The sequence below is a fragment of the Apiospora kogelbergensis genome, assembly GCF_038363985.1.
Source record: "Apiospora kogelbergensis strain CBS 113332 chromosome Unknown utg000005l_segment0_segment0, whole genome shotgun sequence".
Classification (NCBI taxonomy): domain Eukaryota; kingdom Fungi; phylum Ascomycota; class Sordariomycetes; order Amphisphaeriales; family Apiosporaceae; genus Apiospora; species Apiospora kogelbergensis.
Window position 1 is genome coordinate 4,865,774 of NW_027117422.1, and position 16,887 is coordinate 4,882,660.

At 54.8% G+C, this 16,887-nt stretch overlaps 6 protein-coding genes across 6 annotated transcripts; 3 read left to right on the forward strand and 3 right to left on the reverse strand.

Moving 5' to 3' along the window:
- Positions 1–1,752: 1,752 nt before the first annotated feature.
- Positions 1,753–2,232, forward strand: PG998_008229 (uncharacterized protein; the record flags this gene model as incomplete). The annotated part of the gene is made up of 1 exon (XM_066875045.1): positions 1,753–2,232. The coding sequence occupies one exon, from the start codon at positions 1,753–1,755 to the stop codon at positions 2,230–2,232; it is 480 nt and encodes a 159-aa protein (XP_066730990.1).
- A 653-nt stretch (positions 2,233–2,885) lies between these two features.
- On the reverse strand, positions 2,886–4,055 carry PG998_008230 (uncharacterized protein; the record flags this gene model as incomplete). The annotated part of the gene is made up of 1 exon (XM_066875046.1): positions 2,886–4,055. One exon carries the CDS (start codon positions 4,053–4,055, stop codon positions 2,886–2,888), a length of 1,170 nt encoding a protein of 389 aa, XP_066730991.1.
- Positions 4,056–4,673: 618 nt separating this feature from the next.
- Positions 4,674–5,542, forward strand: PG998_008231 (uncharacterized protein; the record flags this gene model as incomplete). Its single annotated transcript, XM_066875047.1, has 4 exons — positions 4,674–4,712; positions 4,768–4,786; positions 4,864–4,889; positions 4,961–5,542. 4 exons carry the CDS (start codon positions 4,674–4,676, stop codon positions 5,540–5,542), a joined length of 666 nt encoding a protein of 221 aa, XP_066730992.1.
- Positions 5,543–6,043: 501 nt separating this feature from the next.
- Positions 6,044–7,453, reverse strand: PG998_008232 (uncharacterized protein; the record flags this gene model as incomplete). Its single annotated transcript, XM_066875048.1, has 1 exon — positions 6,044–7,453. One exon carries the CDS (start codon positions 7,451–7,453, stop codon positions 6,044–6,046), a length of 1,410 nt encoding a protein of 469 aa, XP_066730993.1.
- A 1,193-nt stretch (positions 7,454–8,646) lies between these two features.
- PG998_008233 (uncharacterized protein) lies at positions 8,647–10,620 on the reverse strand (the record flags this gene model as incomplete). Its single annotated transcript, XM_066875049.1, has 1 exon — positions 8,647–10,620. One exon carries the CDS (start codon positions 10,618–10,620, stop codon positions 8,647–8,649), a length of 1,974 nt encoding a protein of 657 aa, XP_066730994.1.
- Positions 10,621–12,878: 2,258 nt separating this feature from the next.
- PG998_008234 (2-alkenal reductase) lies at positions 12,879–16,739 on the forward strand (the record flags this gene model as incomplete). The annotated part of the gene is made up of 1 exon (XM_066875050.1): positions 12,879–16,739. The coding sequence occupies one exon, from the start codon at positions 12,879–12,881 to the stop codon at positions 16,737–16,739; it is 3,861 nt and encodes a 1,286-aa protein (XP_066730995.1).
- Positions 16,740–16,887: the final 148 nt, after the last annotated feature.

The window sequence follows — 16,887 nt, forward strand, 5'->3', positions numbered from 1 at the left end:
TTTCTGGGTTTGATTTACACGTCCCATAGAGGTAGGGCAAAATCCGGGACGGGATATTTTGGATTTGGCCACGCAGGCGGCTAGTCGCTGTGGTGTAAATGTGGTAACAGTTTCCAGGGCTGAGAGAATCAAGAAGAAGGTAGAGGATATACCTGCTTCGCCGCCGCCCTCGGTGAAGAAGTGGGCTACAACGTCTAGTTCCTCGATCATTGGAGGGCACGGCGGACAATGGAAGCGGGCGAAAGGTGATTGTCAGTCTCCGTCATGCTGTCCAAGAATAGACAATGACTGCCCGTGCCTTTTTCCTTGGTTGGTCGCCGCTTGATAAGGCCGGCCCGGAATCGGCAAGGCCATGGAAGACATCCCATGTGGAGATCCGGCCCTGAACGCCCTTCTTGGCTTTGTCCCGCCAGACTGAACCAACGTATGTTTTATCACCCAGGTGCTATGGCGAAACGCGACAGATGTTCCGTGGCAGGTGGGTGCGACAGTAAAAATGAATGAGAAATGCCCGATTGCTAGGTCTTCATGCTGCTGCTGCTGTTCGATTTCGCGCCCAGCCCGTTAGTCCAACGTCGCTCGATGCTTCAAAGTCTCTGGGCTGGTATTCAAGATGGGCCCCAACTATCTTGATGTACCACGCATCCACTTCTGGAAGACTTACGACAATCTAATTGACGAACACTGAGTTCTTTTTGTTGGTGGACTTGGGCAGGGCACCGACTTATGTTACAAGGGTGTGTATGGTAAGAGCTGCCTTTTACTAACAATACCTACTTAAGCATTCATGCCCCCTTTAACGGATATGCTAGCTGTTAAGCTTAAGTTGGCGAGTGGCCCCCTGGCTTGGAGTCCCATGTGGTCGTCTTTCTCGCTTCCACTTGCAATCTGGCCACGCCGAGCAACAAGGTTTGCATATAACTCAATGCACATCTATCAGATGGCAATGCAGATGATGTTCCAGCCCTTTCATGAAGTCATCAGAGGCCGCCCGACAAGTCGGACAAAGTCCGCCAGATGAAAAAAGGAGCAGGGGGATTTGTTAAACGACGAAGGTGGCAGTTTTCGTGGGTATGTCGCCTAGGGTGGTTGCAAGGTTGGCCTTGGCGTCTCCGTTTGATCGAGAGGGATCTGGTGCAACAATAGGCGAGCCATTGGCCATCTGCCCAATCACAAGACTCTCCGTTGTCCAGGGTCGGTGGTTCGGTCATGTCGCCAGTGCCCCCAAAGAAACAATTGACGAGAGCATGAGCATTGGCAGCCATGCTGCCGCGCTCTCCGTTTCAGAAACGCCTCCTGGTTCTCATGCCTTGAAGCATTCAGGAAACATTTCCAAGAATACGGCACACGGCGAGACGGCGAGATGGCGAGGAAAGGAGGCCTAAAATCAAGGTTGACAAACCGTGTGATTTGATCGCCTGGTAATCGATCGGTAGCGGTGTTATCTGACGGCCCAGGTGAAGAGTAAGTACTTATAGATCCCCAGGAGATGCAATGCCATTCCAGCTCGCGTTCATCTTACCTTTTACACTTTCGCACACCATCGATGATTATTCCTCCCCATATTATAGAATCAAGATCTACCCCTGTCACTTTGTCACTCGAGTCACATACGCGTACCACCTGGCTGGGCTCATACAGTACCCATACCAGAATATCGGCTCAACCTACCGCTGCTGTCGCCACTATTTTCCAAGCCCATCACCTCTCTTCACACCCATTTTTGGTCTATATATCGTCCCTTCTGCCAAGATGCTGTCCAACCGCAAGTCCATGCTCGCCGTTCCGGCGCCCAACCGCGCTTCGACCTTCAGCACCTCCCCGGCACCGCAGCAGCAGATGCACGCCTTCAGCGTGTCGCACCCCGAGTCGGAGCCACACAGCGGGACCCCCTCGGTGCCGACGTCGACAACGCCCACGCTGCCTGGTTACCGCGTGGTGCGGACCCTGGGCGCTGTGTACGGCAGCACGACATGCGCGCGCAAGGAAACCAAGTCCCTGCTCAAGTCGGTCACGGGCTTCGGGTCCGAGGCCAAGAGCCTGACGCACCTGCTGTACAACGCGCGCGAGCAGGCGACCGCCCGGCTGGTGGTCGACTGCCTCGCCCGCGGCGGCAATGCCGTTGTCGGCGTCGGTTACGGCGAGAGTGAGATCCTGGGTTTTGCCCAGGTCTCTGTGTACGGGACGGCCGTGTACGTGGAGAAGGAGGCTGAAAACCCCTTCAAGAATTAAAAGAAAAGCAGAGGAGGAAAAGCATTAATCTACGTAAGTATCCCTTGAGGAAGTGCCAGTGCCATGTAAGATACGTTTCCCTGGCTGACAAATTGTCAGGTTTGCCTGGCAATTGCCAAAAGAACGAAAACAAAAGGGGAATCCTTTTAAAGTCACGACGATATTCCATATTTGATCTGTCTTGAACACTTGAGTTTTGGTAGCGTCATAGAACAACCTCTGTCACGGGTATACGGCGCATGGGGTTTTTGAGGTTTGAATAAGTACATCACAAATACACAGGGCAGCGAAACGATCCCTTTTATGTTATTTCTTATGCTTTGCATTTACACACTATGCGCCACATACACGAGTTATCGGGTAAGAAAAAGGTTGGTCGTTCGTAAGCCAGCATGTCGTCTAATCAGAGTGTGATGTCCAGATCTAGATGACAGGGAAGTAAGTTGCACAGATGCTGCAATGCACGAAATACGGAGGACCAATAAGGGTAGACCTCAGTAATGGAAATAATGTTCCACTCTCGTGAGAATCTATGGCTCCATACTTCGTGCATCTGGATATTCGCGTTTTCTTGTTCCGAAGGAAGAAGGATCTAACAAATTGATTTTGCAATTTTACGTCTTGTATTTGTCTTTCAGCATCCTGCAAGAGGATTATCTATAATCTGATAAGTAGCCCTGGAGCTTCCAAAGCTTTGATTGTAGATCTGCAGTCCGCCTTCCGCCCAACATGAATATTGACCCGTCCTGGAGAGCCCCGGCCTCTTTTCGGACCCGAGTAGCAGTTTCTTCGCCCAACAGCATAGGCATGTTGTGGACTGCAACAGCTGTCTTGGTCGCCTCGCTATCAGAAAACTCGTAAGTGGCGAAAGGGCCAGGCGACGGCTCGCCCTCGTTCATCTCCGACTCGTCATCGTTCATAGCGCTGGGGCCAAACCACAGAACGGCGCCCTTGTGCTTGTACTGGACGTCGCCCCAGCCAAAGCACTTGACGATGTAGTGGCGGCTCTGCTCAACGCAGAGTCGCGAGAGGTACAGCAGGTCCTGCTCGATGTGCCGACGCATCAAATCCAGCACGAACTCGTCCATGTCCCGCCGCCACACAGCCTGCCCTTGAAACGATGTGTACTGCGAGCTCGAGGGCCCGAAGAGGCCACGCTCCCGCCGAAACAACCCAGACTTTGCTTGGGTAAAAGCTGCCAGAATATCCTTGCGCGCCGTTACATACGCGCTCGGGCCGAGAGGCTTTGCCCTTGACGGCTTCTTCTTGAGTTTAGGCAGCATCTGCCCCTCTCGCTCCGAGGCCTGGGGTCTATCCTCTTCCTTTGTTTTGGCATTACTGTGATTGCTGTTGTCGAGCGCTAAGCTCTGCGGAATCCACCATGGCCGCCCCGTCTCGGGATGCGTGACCAGGTGGAAGTCCTGGAGAAAGAAGCTCGGGAACCGATTCCGGAGGGAGGAGTCGTAGCGCACGGGCGTTGCCAGGGCCTGCGCGAAGGGGTTTGCGGCAAACTGGCGCTCAAGCAGGTCCTGGGGCTTGGAGGCGTTGTGCGGCGGCTTCTTGGGCTTGGGCTTCGTGTGATGCTCGCGCCGGGCCCAGAAGGACGCGTCCATGACGGGCGACAGCGGAAGGCTGCCCACCGCTGTCTCTACCGTCTTCGCATCTTGATCGATCTGGAAGGCTTTTTCCCAATCATGGAACAGACTATCGCTGTCGGCGTCGGCGTCGGCGTCGGCGTCGGCGGTAGTAGTGATGGGCGGCCGCGGCGTTTGTCGGCCGTTTTCATTCTTTGGGTGCCCTCGCCAGCGCTTTGGTGGATGCATACGGGCGGCATTGCAGTCGAGGTTGGCCAAAAGTGCGGGTTGAGATAGCGCTGCTATCTCGCAATGCCGGGCATCGTCTCATAGCCGCATGTGTGCAGAAGTTTGTCGGGTGCTGCTGGCCTTGAACTGAAAAACGCGACCAATTAGCAATGACGCAGGCACGAGCTTTCAGATCTAAACTACAGTTAGTCCAAGTCGGAGGGAGCTACTCCGTGCACTAAACATAGAGAGGTACGAAATAATCGGGCAGAGTAATGCTATTACTGTCTCTTCGAGTTTTGTCTATTCTATGTATTTTCTAATGTCTCGTTAAACCTTTATTGTGTTCTTGTCTACGGCGAAGTAGTCGTTAATGCCCTTCGACAGTGCTGGTTAATTGTAGCTCAACCTGGGGGCTTCCGGCACGAACGGTCGGTCGACTTTTTAGCGATAGAGGCCCTGAGGCCCCCTGTTATCCCACCGGCCAGAGGAGCTTCTCCACCGTCCGTCGACGTCAGAACCAACACAACTTCGACCGCAACGCCATTTGCCGTCATGATGAACATCCAAAGACCTTTATGGCGGGCTTTACGCTCGTCGCCATCAAGGCAAACCCGTTCTTTCGCCCATCAAACGCCCATGCGAAATATCCCGCTACCGTACATCACAGAAGTCACCGTACGCTGAGACGAAGCCAGAAACTTGCATCGACGTTCGCTAACGACATAGATAGACCGGAGGCTGGAGAACCTGTTAGTTTACCCTGGATAAACTACGCGCCATTATTTCGGAGAGGGTCCGTTATGTTGACCGTGTTTCGCAATTACAGATGATATTTTCTCGAAGCTCCTTCAGGTACGGACAAATGAATGACCCTCGAGCGCCGCAAACTCCGACCATCTGACCCCCGGTTGCCGCATATATAGGAGCGAATCATCTGCCTTAATGGCGCAGTCAACGACACCGTATCCGCTTCCATAATCGCGCAGCTCTTGTGGCTCGAGTCGGACAACCCGGATAAGCCCATCACCATGTACATCCAGTCGCCAGGCGGGTCAGTGGTGGCGGGCCTGGGTATCTACGATACCATGCAGTATATCCGGTCGCCCGTATCGACGGTATGCATGGGCCAAGCAGCGTCAATGGGTTCGCTGCTGCTGGCGGGCGGCGAAAAGGGGAAGCGGTACGCGCTGCCGCACAGCAGCATCATGGTGCACCAGCCGCTGGGCGGAACCCAGGGCCAAGCCAGCGACATCCTCATCTACGCGAACGAAATTCAGCGCACGCGCGAGCAGCTCAACGAGATCTTCCGCAAGCACCTCAACCAGGCCCATGGACATGAGAAGTACGGCCTCAAGGACGTCGAGGACATGATGGACCGCGACAGGTATTTGAGTGCTCAGGAGGCCAAGGAGATCGGTATCATCGATGAGATCCTTACCCGCCGAGAGGAGAAGGCTAAGCGGGAAGAAGATGCCAGTGAGAAGAAAGAAGAGAGCCCCAAATAATAAACGCAGCAGATTACGGGGAGCTATATTGGACAGCTTTGCGGCAATGACTTGATGGGAAACAAGTAATTAGTTGTACGATTCAAGCATTAAACCAAACGAGCTATTGTCACTCTGACGTTTTCATGCTATGGGCTAGTAATAGGAGTACGTGCACCGCCCTTAAGCTTCACGGACTACATACAGATGAATGAAGCCTCCCCTATCTACACACACTGCGAGTACCACTCATTGGAGACCTTGCAAGTGCCCTGCGAACAGCACGTTGCACCCGACCAGCCTTGCCCGCCGCACTGAGCATAAAGGGCCTGACAGTTTGGTGCCGGGTTGTTCGTGGTGGTAGTAGGCACTGGGGCAGTCGTCGTCGGGGCCGGGGCCTATTGGCTCTCGGCGTTAGTACTTCCAGGCTGTGAATTGTATGTCTCATGGGGGGGTGTAGGCAACTCTGCACGTTGGCCAAACCTTCCATCACCCCCAAAGACATGCTACAACAGGATGGAATTAATTCTGAGAGTCGCTTACTGGGGCGTCTGTAGTTGACGTCCCGCTGCCGTTGCTGAACTGCCACCAGTTGAAATTGAAGAGGCTGCCGGAGCCGCCGGTGAAGCGAAGGAACAGGTCTTTGGTGCCGGTCGCGCCGCTTACGGGGCACGTCACCGTCGCCCACGTCGTCCAGCTGCCCGTGCCGGCCACCGTGCAGGTGCCCGCGAGCGTGCCCGTGGCACTACCCAGGCGGATCTCGATCTTGCCGCCGCTCGTGGCCGAGGAGACGCGCGCACTGAAGGACTTGGCGCCGGCGCTGCCGAAGTTGACGCCGCGCACCTTGATGTAGTCACCGTTGTCGATGAAGGACACGGCCATGCCGCCCTCGCTGGCGACTTCGGTCTTGACACCCTGCGACCACGCCATGGTCTCGGCCTCGACCCGCTGGTAGGGGTCCAGTGTGCCGACCTGCGCGGGCCCGCCCGTCGACATCTTGATAGTCGGGATAGTGCCGTCCGAGTTATACGTGAACTCCTCCACCGCCACGGACCGCTGGTAGCCACTGCCGCCGGGCAGAGCGCCGTTGTGGTAGAAGAAGTACGACTTGCCCTTGTAATCAATGATGCCCGGGTGGTTGGTGAAGCTGGCGCCGGCCGACGCCATGATGACGCCGCGGTAGGTCCAAGGCCCCGTGGCGCTGGGGCCGGTCGAGTACCGGATGTCCTCGGAGCAGCAGTTGGCCGCGTAGATCATGTAGTAGGTGCTGTTGCGCTTGTAGAGCCAGGGACCCTCCTCGAAGGTGGTCGGGCGCTGGGCGTTGCCGTTGCGCTGGCCGAACCCGGCCGTCGTGAGCTGCACCTTCTGGATGCCGCCGCTGTACGAGATCATGTCGGCGTTGAGCTTGACGTACGACAGGTTCGGGTTGCCCCAGTACAGATACGCCTGGCCGTCGGTGTCAATGTAGACGGTCGGGTCGATCTCGTTGTTGGAGACGAGCGGCTTGCCGAGCGCGTCCTTGTAGGGCCCCTCGATCTTGTCGCTCACGCCCACGCCGATGGACATGGCGCCGCTGTTCTGGCGGATCGGCACGTAGAAGTAGAACTTGCCGTTGCGTTCCACCGTCTGCCCGGCCCAGGCATTGGCGTTGGCCCAGCTAAAGGTAGCCAGGTTCGCGGGGATGCCGTGGTCCTGCCAGTTCTGCATGTCTGCGGAGGAATACAGGTGCCACTCGCGCATGTCGTAGCCCGTTGCGCCGTCCTGGTCTCGGCCGGTGAAGACGTACACCCGATCTTTGTAGATCATGGGCGCCGGGTCGGTGCTGAAGATGGTCTGCACGATCGGGTTGTCGGCCCTGGTGACACCCACGCCGCTCAACACGGTGCCGAGCAGCAGCAGGGCGCTGGACGCCCAGGGGGTTGCAGATCTCATGATGACAGCAGCGGATTGTCGCAGGCGGTTCCTGTTGATATCTTAGCGATTGGTGCTGCCAAAGGCCACTTCGAGCTGGGTTAGGCTCAACCCAAGCTTAAGTACCGAGCCGACGCATTGCGGGTGCTGCTGGCGTCGCCCGTTTATGGTTCTGGATGACCGGGATAAGAAGGGAGCTCGTATTCAACAATATTTGCATCAATGGGAGACGTTGCGGGGCGATGGGCTGATCTTGATGCAATCATGCGGCATGAACCGTGGTTGCAATCGGCAGGGTCAACACCACATCGCTCTCGGCTATCTTTCGACCGTCATATTTTCCGTCGCCTGGGCTGTTGTGCTTTGCTGCCTCCCCTTCGGACGCATGGGTCCGAGCCTGCCAAAACAGGCCCAGTGCCGATGATCCCCGGAGAAATACCCCAGCTGCCGGGCCCAGTCGCCGGTGGAAAGCCGCACCTATCAGAGCTCGCATATTTTAAGTTGTCCTATACCATGGTTCGTTAATTATCTGTATTTAAAAAATGAGTAGACCCGCTTGAGATCTTGTTAGATGGTTGTTGCATTGCCCAATTGCTATCAAACCCGACAACTACGGCGTTCAGGAAGAATTCGTCATGGCACCCCGAGATGGTGTGCAGACGTACGCATACCAAGGCTTTATCGATGACTTCATCTTTTCGTGTGCAGATACTGCATAACCTGAGGAGGGGTGCTATGACGAGAATGTGGTTCTTCATTTGGTCGTACCCCCTGGTATATCTTGCCTCGGCTTTCTTCCGGAAGGAAATCCTCCTTGCTAGAAGCAAGAAGCGTTATGTCTCGTCAAGTACAGTCCAGGCCAAACCTCACTATACAAAAGCGTGCTTCTCGTCATACTGGCATTAGACAGCATAGATACATGCCCCTTCTATTATAGCACAAGTTTGTTGAACTCAACGTGAAATCGAGGGACACAGTTATAAGTTGATGCAGAGAAAAGATGTCACATAAAATACACCTAGAATATGAGACTTGCGGGAGTTACGCATAGTACTTACCAACATGATTCCAAATCGCCATTAGCCCAATAGTATAGTCGAGTTCAACACATAGAGGCTAGCTACCTGTAAGTGTGATGATGTCATATTTAAATTTTCTATACTATCTTTATAATCTGCTTTACATCTTTTTCATCATATCTACCCACTAGAGCTTCATGCTGCATCCAAAATGGCCTTGGTCGCCTTCTCCGCCAACAGGTAAGTCGGGAGCTGGATGAAAAAGCCAGGAACCACAGGGAAGGCGCTGGCATCCACCACCCGTAGGCCCTTGGTGCCACGGACGCGGAAGTTGGAGTCGAGCACGGCGCCCTCCTCATTGTCCCCGCCGATGGCCGCCGTGCAGCAGGCATGGTGGCCGAAGCTGTTGGTGTAGGCCCAATTCTTGATGTCGGCCTCGGTCGAGACGTTGGCCCGGCCGGGCGTCTCCTCGACAAAGGAGCCATCGAGCGGGATCAGCTTGTCCATGGCATCGCGTGCGTAGCGGATCCCCTCGTACGAGGCCTGCAGGTCTTGGTCTTTGGACAGGTCGTCCTGGAACGTGTTGAAGGCGATCTGCGGCACGTCGCGGGGATCCGCCGACGTCAGCTTGACCGTGCCGGCCCGGTTCTGCGTGCTGGCTTTCAAAGATATCCACACCCAGTGCCGATGGTCGGCTACCGACTCCGCCGACCAGCCCGGGTAAAACCCGGGGAAGTTCGCGGGCCCGCCGTAGACCCACAGGTCTGGATCACCCTGCGTTGCGGCGGACGACTGCAAGGCCACGCCGAGAGCGAGGCCGCTGCTCGCGTACACACCCTTGCCCGTTTGGCCGATGCCGCCGAGATACCGCTCTATGCACGGGTCCCGGACTTGGGGGTACCCTTGCATAAAAGTGCAGCCGCTCAAGAGAGAGAAATCCCTGTTGGACTTGCTGATGACGGGAACCTCGATGTGGTCACGGAGGTTGCCGCCGACTCCAGGCAGGTTCACCTTAACCGGGATGCCGAATTTGCTCAGTTCTTCTCGAGGCCCAATCCCACTCAGCTTGAGAATCTGCGGGGTGTTGAATGCGCCGCCGGCGATGATGACCTCCTTTGTAGCGTTGACGGTGCCTTCTGCTGACGCTTTCGCGGATCCAGAACGGGGATCGGCACGGTAAAGACTCTTGCCTTCCAGATAATTCACCCCGGTTGCTTTGAGATCAGCATCCAGATTCACCTTGGTCACGAGAGTCTCAAGCTTGATGTCCAGATGATATCGCCTGTTGCCGAAGATGTCGACGGCGTTGGCCACCTCCAAAATCCTGTCGCGAGCCCCGCCGCGCGCCGAGTTCTTCATGGAGAGCGGAACTTGATACGGGCCCTTGCTAATTGTTCTCCCAGGTGCATTGACATCCTTCAACAGGATCTCCAACAGACCGGCCACGGTGCCGATCAGGGAGGTGGTGATGCCCATGCCGAGCGCCGAGCCCGCGGACACAATGATGCTGACGACCTTCAAGTCCTGCACCGCGGTCAAGAGGGACGTCAGAGACGTGTGGAACCAGCCGGTAAAGCCGTGACCAATGATGCTATTGGGTAAATAGTCGCAGTTCTCGATCTTCTGGAAGAGGTCCTGGAAGGTTTTGCCGTTCCACGAGGCGTCGCCCGTCTTCTGGGCCACAACGTCCCAGTCGCTGTCGAAGGCGCGGATGGCGATAAGCGCATTGTGCTGCGAGCACCCGCCCAATGTGCCTGCGCGCGGATAGAGCGTTCCGATTGGCACGGCACCGGCGGGCGGGTTTAGACCGGTGTAGACGGTACCGTCGGGTAGGCGGTACGAGGTGATACGGTTCTGCGCCTCCACGGCCGGGTCGGGGCTCCGCGTCGCAAAGAAGTCCCACTTGGTCTCGATGTACTCGGTCGAGAAGGGGAAGAGGGCGGGCACCGATTCGACGAGTTCATCGCCGGAGTCGCCGCCCGCGTCGATAAGCAACACTTTGTGGCCAGCCGCCGCCAGATTCGCGGCGAGGGGACCGCCGCCGGGCCCGGAGCCTACCACGACATATTCGTAGTCGGAATCGAGCGCGGCCTGTCTGGGTAGTATTGGGTTGTGTCGGCAGTAGCCGAGGGCAACGAGGAAGAAGATGACGACTTGCAGCACGTACATTTTGCTTCAATGTGGAACCATTGGGGAACCAGGTTTCGATACCGAACGGTTCCGACAGCCATCTTTATCCATATATAGGTAAAGTTTTTCCCTCTATTGCTGCGTGCCGTCTCACACCAGTGGCTGAGGAGGTCCCGAGCCGTTCGGCGGAGTGGCAGGATGGGGAAGGGATCGACACTGCACCTTTCACGTAGATTTATAGACTATCGATATCTCAGCTTCGATCTTACCTAACACAGGCAGTGCCCCGCATGACCTACGGGCCTATTTGTCTTGGGGAACGTCCGGTTCTTGCTGTTTCCGGTATTGTCTCAGCATGCACGTAATTTAAATCAGCCCAGCCGAGATTGTTGTCCGCTGCAGCCGTAGTATGACCACCCTTAAAATCTATGTGTGATCTCATAAGTGATAAAGATGGCAGCACATTGCGCACAAAGAAACGCGGTGTTGTCCTTGCCAACATTTAATGCAGAATAGGCAGCGGAATACTTCCCAGACAGCCATCACGGAAGAGTAGATATATACTTTATAAAGAATTATAATATAATACACCTTAACACAAAGCGTACGTGTTAGCATAACGAGTCCCATATATGTAAACTTCACAGGCTTACTACTGAGTGCATCTGATCATATAGGGGCTCTACAAATCCAGCATTTTCTTCCCCCCGTCACCAAATTCGAGGGTACTAAAACTTAATGACTGATTGGTGGTTCATACTCATACATTACAAAACTATTCATAGGCTCCGGAACCGCTAGAGCAATAATGCAGCCTCTACGCAACTCTGAAAGGGCCACTTTCTGGAGCAAGCAGACCATCACTTACCGGTGGATGTATTGGACAAGAGAATATTGTCCTAGCTTCCAGCTAGGTACATAAGGCTTCGGGCTTCATGTAGTACTGATGAGGCAAAAGGGTGATTGAATACGTTTGAGAACGACTTCAGGCTAGATCGCTTGAAATATCCAGCGGTGACACCCCTTGCGTTATTTGCAGGTTGCAGTCACACTCTACGCGGGAGCCTTGTAAACCTCGATTTGTTTATTAGATGCCTGATCAGATTGTGTGCCAAATGAAGCTTGTATTGATCGCCAAGCTGGGGGCCTTCTTTTCCTCTTCCCTTCTTGTTGTTGCCTGTTCTGATAATAGACGATGCTGAGGCGGTTACCACTATGCCGGGAATCTTCTTACGCGTCTAATTATGTAGGATCCTCCGTCATCCCTGCTACCGGCGAGATAGTAAGGCAAGTAACCTTCCTAATTCGGTCTGCTGTGTCGCCAACAAGGCTGGGCATTTCTGTTGCGTCGCAGTATCGTTGTTGATATGAACCCGCCAGCGTCCTGATATGTTAATTTCATATCTTAGACAGCAACTCCGACCCTTTACCGCCAGTACACTTCAACGAAGACAGCGAGTGCGCCATTAGATGATGGGTGCCATTTCGTGCTCAGGGCCAGAATGGCAAGACGATTACCAGCATGTATCCATTTGCGTTATCATGAGGCTTCTAGACCTATTTCTACCAGCAGCGGCATGTGCTCTCTCGCTCACAGCTATTGCCATCGGCTTTTACCACGATGTGCACCATCGCCATATCTCGTTAAGACCGGAGCCGGCCAGCAGCACACAGCTCCTGCTTGGTAGACTGCCAGATGTTCCAGATTCGCCTTCACCGAGTCGCATAGGGATTTCGTGGCCCGTGAAAACTCTGGAGATTTTCATACTCGCTGTCTGTGTCCTCACGGATGTTGCTCGCCTTTTCGGCAATAAAGAATACGGTTCGGCGGTATCGTTATCAACCTCTGGTTATCTGTTGGTGCTTTCATTATCACGATATATCTGCCACGAAGTGGTAGACACCCGTCTGCAGCCATACTCGTTGTGCTTGTACGCAGTACAGATGCTGTGTACACTTATAATATTGGTTTCAGCTTATCCAGACCATTCAGACCGACATAACATGTACTCATACTACTCCATCCGGACCTGGCTGTTCATGGGGCTTTTTGCGATCCACGGATTCGCCCCCAGAGTCCCGCCACTTGACAGAAATGGCAACAGGCTGAATGTCAGTTCTCAAGATACGGCCAACCTGTTCTCGCTTCTTAGCTTCTCTTGGATTTCAGGGCTACTTTGGGGGTATTTCGGACGGAATCATTGGATGCGACGCGTCTTGATCCGCCAACACTGGAACAGACATCGGCTCTCATCGTTCCAGCGTATGAGTCCCAGACGATATGCGATGCACGCCTCATGTGGCGGATATTCCGCTTCCTTCGCCGAGACATACTCCAACAGGGCTTGTGGGCTACCGTGACAAGCGTGGCCGTCTTTGTGCCGCCTCTGCTCATCAAGCTGATCCTCGAGCACCTCGAGTCCCCTGACCGGATAGAAAACCGGGCCGCCTGGCTTTGTGTCGCTGGGCTATTCGTCTCAGTCTCTGTTGCTGGACTGGCTGAGTCGCAATGTGGCTGGAAGGGCAACCGAATCAATGCTAAGCTCCGCGCCGTTTTACTGAGCCAGATATATGGGAAAGCATGCAAAAGGGTGGCAAAGTCACCTCAAAGTTGTGACTCGACTTCGGATGCAGTGACGCAAGACGCAATCCCTATCACTGATGGTGCCATCATCAATATGGTGTCTGGCGATGTCGATCACATCAGCGTCATGAGTGGGAGTCTCTACATGGTTTGGGTGACATTCCCGATGCAAATCGCCATCGGGACTTACCTGTTGTACCGTATCTTGGGGATGAGCGGCATCCTTGGAGTGCTGCTCATGGTAGCCCTGCTCCCCGTCAACGTACAGGTATCTAAGCGCCTCGCGGCAGTGCAAGGAAAACTACTATCGGCCAGCGACGCGCGAATTCAAGCTAGCGACGAGCTTCTTCGCACTATCAGATCCATCAAGTACTATGCATGGGAGGCTCCGTTTCGCGAGCACGTTCGGGAGAAACGCACCGCCGAGTTGAAGAAGCTGCGAACTCGTTTTATCTGGTGGTCGATCTCGATGACTGTGTTCTATTCGCTCCCCTTCCTATCCACTCTGATCACATTCTTCTTTTACACTATAGTCTGGCAAAACCGGCTGGAGACATCTGTAGCGTTTCCCGCTCTCGCGACGTTCGCTGTGCTGCGAATCCCGCTGAACCGGCTGGCGGACTCGACCACGTTTTTGATTCAAGCCTACAAATCCCTTATGCGTGTCGAAAGGTTCTTGCAAGAGCCCGAATCCGACCAGCGTTTACACGATCAAGATGGTAGCTCCCCAGAGACTGTTGGATTCGATGGGGCTATTTTGATGTGGCCAACAACCCATTTGAGCGTACCAGCTACACCAGCCTTGAATGGGTCTTCCGCAAATATGCGACCAGAAGATTCCAGCTTCGTACTGCAGCTGACTATCGAGTTTCGACAAGGTGGACTCAATGTTGTCTATGGTCCCAGTGGTTCGGGGAAATCGTCCCTTCTACTCGCGCTGCTTGGAGAGATGCAGCTTGAACACGGGCAGCTATTTGTGCCATACACAAGAAGTTCACACGGCTTGGGCAGTATAGAGCAACCGCAGACATTACCTGGACTCATTAACATGATTGCATATTGCCCACACGAAGCGTGGATAATGAACCGGAGCATACGAGCCAACATACTGCTCAGTCTGCCCTTCGACGGCCAGCGCTATCAGACAGTGCTGGAGGCCGTTGCCCTAGGCCCGGATCTAGCTGCTCTTGCTGATGGAGACCAGACTGTGGCGGGAGATGACGGCAATCGGCTTTCAGGGGGCCAGAAGCAGCGAGTGGCGCTGGCTCGAGCTCTGTACAGTCCGTCGAGGCTGGTTCTCCTGGATGACTGCCTCAGCGCTGTTGATTCTCGCACTGCGAATCATATCTTCTTCCACGCCATCAAGGGCCCATTGATGCAGGGACGGACTTGCATATTGGCTACTCACCATTTGCAGCTAGCTATTCCACATTGCGACTACGCGGTTGAACTTGAGAACGGCCGAGTCAAGACCCATGGGACTGCAGACCATGTCTTAAAGAGTGCGATCGTGGACAGATACTTATATACGGACCTGTCACAGGAAGAGTCCCCTGATAAGGGGAGGGTTGCTGCTTCAACCGAAGAAGTCAGGGAACCACCACATCTGGACAACACAGCGCAGACCACCAATGGAGCAGCCGAGAATGGTGAACAAAAAGAGAGCGGATTTGAGGGCACAATATCTTGGTCCGTTGTGAAGTATTACCTAAATGCCATGGGCTCAATATGGTTCTGGATGTTAGTACTATGTGGCTTTGCTCTACAACAATTGGCAGCCCTGGGTACAAACCTTTGGATCAAAGAATGGGCATTCCAGTACAACAATAGCCGCGATAAAACGATGGGAAAGGGAGACACGCAGGCCAATTCCAAGAGTATCACCCAGCCCGCAGACCTGAGCCCTTGGTACTACCTCGCTGGGTACGCGGCGATCTGTGTTGCATACGCTGTCATCACGTTCGCGCGCGACATGGTCACGCTATGGGGTTCAGTGCGAGCATCCTCAAAGATCTACGAGCATCTACTGGGCTCGGTCCTCTTCGCCAAGTTCGTCTTCTTCAGCCGCCACCCCCTGGGCCAGATAACGAACCGGTTCTCGCGGGACGTGGGCGTCGTCGACCAGCTGCTCGCCTCCCTCTCCGTCAACGCGCTGCAGATCGCCGCGTCCGTCGCCATGGCCGTTGGCCTCATTCTGTGGGCGCTACCCCATCCTCTTTTCTTAGCCGTCGCCTTGCTCGTCGTCTTCGTCGCATACTACGCCGTCGTGCGCCTGTACATCGGCGGCGCCCGCTCCCTCAAGCGCATCGAGGCCGCCGCCCGCTCCCCGCTGTACCAGCTTGTCGGCGAGACTATGGCGGGGCGCGTCAGCATTCGGGGCTACGGGCTCTACGGGACCCTGCTCGCAGAAGAGCACGCGGCCGCCGTCGATGGGCTCAATAGCGCCTTCCTCCTGCTCTCGGCCGCCAAGCAGTGGCTGACGTTTCGCACCAATGTGCTCAGCAGTGCCATCCTCGCAGCGACGGGTGCGTTCGTCGTGTTCTCGGGACCGGCGAAATATGTGAACGATGCAAGCATCGATCCGGGCGTCGCGGGCCTCGTGCTCATGTACGCCATGTCTTTCACCGAGAATATGCTGTGGTTCGCGCAGATCTACGCCATCATACAGGAAAATTTAACGTCACTTGAGCGCATCGTAGAGTACACAGAAACCGAGCAAGAGCCTATCGAGAACCAGCTATCTGAAACCATGACGAGGAGCGGTACTTACTTGCCAGAAATCCCGTCCAATTGGCCACAGCACGGCGAGGTTCATTTCAAGCACCTGACTGCCCGTTATGAGTCATATCTCGAGCCGGCACTAAAGAATGTGAGTTTCCAGGTCAAGGCCAGTGAGCGAGTCGCCATCGTCGGGCGCACAGGGGCCGGCAAGAGCTCCTTAGCCCTCGCGCTCATCAGGGCTTTGGAGCTCGATTCCTCCAGCTCCATCGAGATCGACGGTATCGACAATTCGACGGTGCCCCTATCAAGGCTGCGTGGCGAATCCATCACCGTAGTCCCACAGGGCGACGAGCAGCTCTTCTTTGGCGGCACAGCCCGCCAGAGCCTCGACCCCCTGAACCAACACAGCGACGCCGAGATCGACACCGTGTTGCGATCTATGCAGTATCACTTGGATTTGGATGCGACAGCTGCAGATCTCTCACGCGGCCAGCGTCAGGTTTTCCATGTAGCGAGGGGTCTCCTCAGAGGGTCTCGGGTCCTGGTACTAGATGAGGCGACAGCTTCGGTCGACCACGCTGCCGACACCGCCATCCAGGCCGGGCTGCGAGCACATGCGAAGAGAAGGAATACCACGGTCATCACCATCGCCCACAGGCTGCTCACTATTGCGGACTACGACAAAGTGGTGGTGTTGGACGGCGGGCATGTCGTAGAGGAGGGCGGGATCAGAGAGTTGTTACTAAAGGATATCTCAAGTAAAGAAGATGTTGAGGGTGGAAAGAAGTCTCTGTTCCATCGCATGTGCGAGGAGTCAGGCGATTTCGAGGCCATCTTAGCTGCTGCGCAATGAACTAAGTAGCTTTATATATTCATGCCTCAAAGATGCGCTGAATAACGGCTCACATAACATGGAGTGGAAGATACATCTCTTAGTAGGTTGAACAAATTGCTTTGTTAGGAATCACAATTTCAAATATGAAATCTTTGGTCCACCCCAG